Source organism: Nerophis lumbriciformis, linkage group LG33, assembly GCF_033978685.3.
Source record: "Nerophis lumbriciformis linkage group LG33, RoL_Nlum_v2.1, whole genome shotgun sequence".
NCBI classification, from domain to species: Eukaryota; Metazoa; Chordata; class Actinopteri; order Syngnathiformes; family Syngnathidae; genus Nerophis; species Nerophis lumbriciformis.
In genome coordinates this window covers 17890001-17897500 of record NC_084580.2, presented here as the reverse complement: position 1 = coordinate 17897500, position 7500 = coordinate 17890001, and the positions used below count along the sequence as shown (strand labels likewise).

Below are 7500 nucleotides of genomic sequence, written 5' to 3'. Positions count from 1 at the left end.
AGTATCAATTATCTAAACACAGTTTTGTTTGCATATTTTCAGGATATATATATATATATATATATATATATATATATATATATATATATATATATATATATATATATATATATACCATATATACCATATATCATCAGGAGAAATCTCCTGATGATTGAGGGTACCCCCCCTCATGAAACAGGCCTGTAGAGATGAAATAGTCTTGTGATTTTTTTCCCACACATACATATATTGCGCTCTACTACGGTATCGAGCACTATTTTTTGGATAACCTTATTAAGACATATATATATATATATATATATATATATATATTTATATATATATATATATATATATATATATATATATGTATGAAATACTTTACTTGGTGAATTCTAGCTGTCAATATACTCCTCCCCTCTTAACCACGCCCCCAACCACGCCCCGCCCCACCCCTGACCACGCCCCCGCCCCCCACCTCCCGAAATCGGAGGTTTCAAGGTTGGCAAGTATGGTTCATATTAGACTGCTTTCTGACAAGTTATGGTGAATCGGCAAAATGTAATGGTTGAGGTGGGCGGGGTCGGCGTGGTCGGGGGTTTGGCGGGGTTAAGGGGGGAGGAGTATATTTATAGCTAGAATTCACTGCAATTTAAGTATTTCTTATATATATATATATATATATATATATATATATATATATATATATATATATATATATATATATATATAAAAGAAATACTTGAATTTCAGTGTTCATTTATTTACACATACACACACATAACACTCATCTACTCATTGTTGTATTTGAAAGTGCAATGCTTTGCAGCCAGTAGCACAGCCTTTGAAGAAGCATAGGTATTTGCGGTTTTTTTTGTACGTCCACCAGCAGTCAAATACAAAAATACGCAAGGGCGGTATAGCTCGGTTGGTAGAGCGGCCGTGCCAGCAACTTGAGGGTTCCAGGTTCGATCCCCGCTTCCACCATCCGAGTCACTGCCATTGTGTCCTTGGGCAAGACACTTTACCCACCTGCTCCCAGTGCCACCCACACTGGTTATTATAGTAGCCAAATGCCCATCCCCAAGATAAAGGATGACGTTATTCAGTTAAAAAAAAATCCATGAAATAAGGGTTTTACGCCCTTCCACCTCCAGCCAAAGGTGTCCCAGTACTGACCTTCTTTTAGTTGTGACGGCACTAAATAGACCGTGGCGGGCAGGAATAATGGTGGTGGAACAAAAAAAAAAAGAGACAGTGCCACTGAGCCTTTGGAGCAGATTCAGGAAGAGACGACCAGCAGCTTGAAAGGCCAACAACAGTGACGTTGTATTTTCCAAGTGTCACCTCCCATTATGGCCATTATCTTCATTCAGAGCAGGAGCAGGCTTTGTGGGATGGAGATTGATGTGTTCTTTTCATCATACGTGGCACTGTTGTACAGCAAAGTGTGTGTCTGTGTGTTAGAATGGAGGCTACCTACTGTCCCTGCTTTGTCTCAACAACTCTTTTTCATCTTCCCCTTCTCCGAGCCTCATCCTCCGCAACCTTCGCTTCCTCTCCTCGCCGCCCATGTTGGCCCTTCACTGCTCCCCTTTATCCCGTTTCTCCTCTTATTCCTTTTCTGACAAGCCTGGGAAAACTTGTTGACTTAGACTGGTCCACACACGCACACAGAAACGCACGCGCGCGCAGACCCGTCGCCAGGGCAACGACGTACGCAGCCTCACCAATTCCATCCATTGAAAAGAATGAAAGAAGCGAGGTTAAAGGAGAGCCACTTTCTTTCTAGTTTTAGTGGAAGCGGTGGGGGGTGTACAAATACAAATGCAAGCCCCTCATTAGAGAGGGGGGACTAGAAGGGGGCACAAGAAGCCCTCGTGGTGGTCCTCGTAACCCAAACCTTCATTCATGCTCAACTCCACCAGAGGTTCTCAGACCTTGTCACCACAAACCCCAAATTACAAGCTGTGTTGAGATCATAGACCTATGACAAAGTGTAATTATTGTAATTACTCCCAAAAACTTTCTCCCCCAAGTAGGGATGGGTACCAAATTAGACTTAGACAAACTTTATTGATCCACAAGGGAAATTGTTCCACATAGAAGCTGAGTTTCAAAGGCTGGAAAGGCCAAGGGTGGAAAAGATAATGCAGGTATTAAGTAGACAAAAAATGTACCATAGTAGCAATATAAAATATAACTGTGGAGGGGTGGCGTGGTCTGCGTACCTGCAGCGAAGCAGGGTGTGCCAGGACTGGCTTCGAGATCAGCGACAGGTGCGTAGATGGCCCACCAGGGCCTGGTTATCTAATCACCTGTCGCCATACTTGCCAACCCTCCCGATTTTCCCGGGAGACTTCCGAATTTCAGTGCCCCTCCCGAAAATCTCCCGGGGCAACTATTCTCCCGATTTCCACCCGGACAACAATATCGGGGGGGGTACCTCAAAGGCACTGCCTTTAGCGTCCTCGAGAACCTGTCGTCACGTTCCTTCATACAGACAACGTGCCGGCCCAGTCACATAATATATGCGGCTGTAAAACACACACACAAGTGAATGCATGCATACTTGGTCTACAGCCATACAGATCACACTGAGGGTGGCCGTATAAACAACTTTAATACTGTTGCAAATATGCGCTACACTGTGAACCCACACCAAACAAGAATGACAAACACATTTCGGGAGAACATCCGGACCGTAACACAACATAAACACAACAGAACAAATACCCAGAATCCCTTGCAGCACTAATTCTTCCGGGACGCTATAATATACACCCCCCCCGCTACCACCAAACGTCGCCCCCCCAAACACCCCATCTCCCGAATTCGGAGGTCTCAAGGTTGGCAAGTATGCCTGTCGGTCTGTTAAAAAGGCAGCAGCCGGAAGGAGAGAGTTGTTGGAGTTGGAACTGGAGTAAGAGCGAGAGAGCGAGCCTGAGACGGACACAAAAACAATCGCTGGAAAGCAAGAGACAGACTTTATTGAAAAATAAAACTGTATTGTGAACCTGAAACGGGCTGTCATGTCAGTGCTTGGTGGTCCGAAGAACCCCCTGGAGGGCAACGTTCACAATAACATATATGTAATATTTACATATTATATATACAGTATATAATATATACTGATACATACTATATAATATATACATAAATAATATATATAAATAGTAATAATATTATAATATTTAAAATAATATAATAAAGGGACAAGCGGTAGAAAATGGATGGATGGCAGGCCGTTATCGGTCGATAAATGCTTTAAAAGGTAATATCGGAAATTATTGGTATCGGTTTCAAAAAGTAAAATTAATGACTTTTTAAAACGCCGCTGTACGGAGCGGTACCTATCCGGTAAAACACGGACGTAGGACATACTTGCCAACCCTCCCGATTTTCCCGGGAGACCCCCGAATTTCAGTGCCCCACCCGAGAATCTCCCGGGGCAACCATTCTCCCGAATTTCTCCCGATTTCCACCCGGACAACAATATTGGGGGCGTGCCTTAAAGGCACTGCCTTTAGCGTCCTCTACAACATGTCGTCACGTCCGCTTTTCCTCCATACAAACAGCGTGCCGGCCCAGTCATATAATATATACATCTTTTACACACATATAAGTGAATGCAAGGCATACTTGGTCAACAGCCATACAGATCACACTGAGGGTGGCCGTATAAACAACTTTAACACTGTTACAAACATCCGCACTGTAACACAACATAAACACAACAGAACAAATACCCAGAATCCCTTGCAGCACTAACTCTTCCGGGACACTATAATATACACCCCCCCTCCCGCTACCACCAAACGTCGCCCCCCAACCCTCCCATCTCCCGAATTCGGAGGTCTCAAGGTTGGCAAGTATGCCTGTCGGTCTGTTAAAAGGCAGCAGCCAGAAGGAGAGAGTTGTTGGAGTTGGAGCTGGAGTAAGAGCGAGAGCGAGCCTGAGACGGACACAAAAACAATCACTGGAAAGCAAGAGACAGACTTTATTGAAAAATGAAACTGTATTGTGAACCTGAAACGGGCTGTCATGTCAGTGCTTGGTGGTCCGAAGGACCCCCTGGAGGGCAACGTCCACAATAACATATATGTAATATTTGCATATTATATATGCAGTATATAATATATACTGATATATACTATATAATATATACATATATACATAAATAATATATATAAATAGTAATAATATCATTTCTACAAGCGGTAGAAAATGGATGGATGGCAGGCCGATATTATCGGTCGATAAATGCTTTAAAAGGTAATATCGGAAATTATTGGTAGGGTCGCCGTATAAACAACTTTAACACTGTTACAAATATGCGCCACACTGTGAACCCACACCAAACAAGAATGACAAACACATTTCGGGAGAACATCTGCACCGTAACACAACAGAACAAATACCCAGAACCCCTTGCAGCACTAACTCTTCCGGGGCGCTACAATATACAGTCGAGGACAAACTTGCAATAAGAAACATATGTTTAATGTACCCTAACATTTTTTTTGTTAAAATAAAGCCAATAAAGCAATTTTTTGTGGTTCCCTTTATTTAGAAAAGTACCGAAAAGTATCAAAATAATTTTGGTACCGGTACCAAAATATTGGTATCGGGACAACACTACACACTAGTAATTTTTTTTTTTTTTTGCTTTTGTAGACCACACACCTTGTAAGTATCTGAGAATCATGGGATCGGATTGGGGCGCTGGTGTTTGCCTTTTGCAACTGATCGGCGATCTGCCGAGCCCAGACGATCTCCACAGCTGTTCAAAAGGGATGCACGCCCAGGGGGCCAGAGTCCCATTTCCAGATTAGACGTCGCATGAACTCCAGGTGGGTGCGTGTCTTGACAGAACACCGGCTTGGAATTTGGGGAGCAAGCTGAAGCGCATGCATCGTCAGTCTATCTATCTAAGATACTAATCCTCACCGCCATATACTAAGTTTCTTCTACGTACCATTATCACTGGACGAATAGAGGAAAATAAATGATTAAGTGTTAGAATACTTGTTTCTAAGTTTTCACATAAACTTTGTGTTGAAATGAGTTCCCAGCGAGAAGACCAAAAGATGTCTTTGAAACCTACCAAGAAGAAGGCTTGTAAAACTCCACTATGTAAGGGGGAAAGCAACATGAAGGGTTTTCTGTTTTCTTTCATGTATGGTAATCAACAGAAATATATTGTTTTAACCCAAGGACTACAAAGCAGAGAGAAGGCAGGATCTGCCCAATTTCCAGACGACCTCTTTTTGAACCTCCTTTTTCAACTGTTTTACGAACCTCTTTTTGAACTGTTTTACGGACGTCTTTTTTGAACTGACCTTTTCTGTGAACTGTTTACGACCCCTCCCTTTGGAAACAGCTGTTGACATGTGGTCAGAGAAAGTCCAAATAAAGGGAGGAGGCATACAATCTTTCGCCAGAGCGTGGGCGACACTGTAAGAGGTTACAGGTCGACACGTTTCTCCTCAATTGAGTCCAAATTGAATTATGTCTCTTTAATTCTTTGCCTCTTGTCTTGTTTAATAGATGTCCTCAGTGTTTGAACCTGACATAAGCATGCTACGCACGCACACCGAGCAGGACGACACAAGAAGCTAACCGCTAAAGTTTCAATGTTAAGCAGGGGTGATCGATCCAGATCTTGCTATTGTCGATACCGAGTGTAGTATCAGTATGTACAAACCCTGTTTCCATATGAGTTGGGAAATTGTGTTAGATGTAAATATAAACGGAATACAATGATTTGCAAATAATTTTCAACCCATATTCAGTTGAATATGCTACAAAGACAACATATTTGATGTTCAAACTGATAAACATTTTTTTTTTGCAAATAATCATTGACTTTAGAATTTGATGCCAGCAACACGTGACAAAGAAGTTGGGAAAGGTGGCAATAAATACTGATAAAGTTGAGGAATGCTCATCAAACCCTTATTTGGACCATCCCACAGGTGAACAGGCAAATTGGGAACAGGTGGGTGCCATGATTGGGTATAAAAGTAGATTCCATGAAATGCTCAGTCATTCACAAACAAGGATGGGGCGAGGGTCACCACTTTGTCAACAAATGCGTGAGCAAATTGTTGAACAGTTTAAGAAAAACCTTCCTCAACCAGCTATTGCAAGGAATGTAGGGATTTCACCATCTACGGTCCGTAATATCATCAAAGGGTTCAGAGAATCTGGAAAAATCACTGCACGTAAGCAGCTAAGCCCGTGACCTTCGATCCCTCAGGCTGTACTGCATCAACAAGCGACATCAGTGTGTGAAGGATATCACCACATGGGCTCAGGAACACTTCAGAAACCCACTGTCAGCAACTACAGTTGGTCGCTACATCTGTAAGTGCAAGTTAAAACTCTCCCATGCAAGGCGAAAACCGTTTATCAACAACACCCAGAAACGCTGTCGGCTTCGCTGGGCCTGAGCTCATCTAAGATGGACTGATACAAAGTGGAAAAGTGTTCTGTGGTCTGACGAGTCCAAATTTCAAATTGTTTTTGGAAACTGTGGACGTCGTGTCCTCCGGACCAAAGAGGAAAAGAACCATCCGGATTGTTATAGGCGCAAAGTTGAAAAGCCAGCATCTGTGATGGTATGGGGGTGTATTAGTGCCCAAGGCATGGGTAACTTACACATCTGTGAAGGCGCCATTAATGCTGAAAGGTACATACAGGTTTTGGAGCAACATATGTTGCCATCCAAGCAACATTACCATGGACGCCCCTGCTTATTTCAGCAAGACAATGCTAAGCCACGTGTTACATCAACGTGGCTTCATATTAAAAGAGTGCGGGTACTAGACTAGCCTGCCTGTAGTCCAGACCTGTCTCCCATTGAAAATGTGTGGCGCATTATGAAGCCTAAAATACCACAACGGAGACCCCCGGACTGTTGAACAACTTAAGCTGTACATCAAGCAAGAATGGGAAAGAATTCCACCTGAGAAGCTTAAAAAATGTCTCTCCTCCGTTCCCAAACGTTTAGTGAGTGTTGTTAAAAGGAAAGGCCATGTAACACAGTGGTGAACTTGCCCTTTCCCAACTACTTTGGCACATGTTGCAGCCATGAAATTCTAAGTTAATTATTATTTGCAAATAAAAAAAAAAAGTTTATGAGTTTGAACATCAAATATGTTGTCTTTGTAGTGCATTCAACTGAATATGGGTTGAAAATGATTTGCAAATCATTATATCCCGTTTATATTTACATCTAACACAATTTCCCAACTCATATGGAGACAGGGTTTGTAAATTATACTAAAGTGATCCGATTGATATATATTTTCCTTGTTCTTATGATTACAAAAATATAATTACCTGAAATCAGATTAAAGGTCAAAAATGTTGATCGGGACATACCCAGTAACCACGTCTTCTTCCATTTCCACTTCCTGTACGTGCAGATATTCCGTGACCAAATACTTGTGTCGACATGGAGGCGCGCATAAATCTAGTCAGTTTATTCTTTAACTAACTGAGTCATCCGAA

The 7500-nt window shown here is 42.3% G+C and overlaps 2 protein-coding genes across 2 annotated transcripts in view; one reads left to right on the top strand and one right to left on the bottom strand.

Annotated features, from left to right (window-relative positions):
* LOC140677480 (uncharacterized) overlaps positions 1-1632 on the top strand; it is a 6307-nt gene extending 4675 nt beyond the window's left edge. Inside the window, exon 3 of the mRNA XM_072912118.1 lies at positions 1450-1632. Coding sequence (XP_072768219.1) covers positions 1450-1632 — 183 coding nt within the window. The remainder of the gene's footprint in view (positions 1-1449) is intronic.
* Positions 1-7500, bottom strand: part of LOC133575988 (excitatory amino acid transporter 1-like) — a 54312-nt gene that overhangs the window by 28361 nt on the left and 18451 nt on the right. The window lies entirely within an intron of this gene.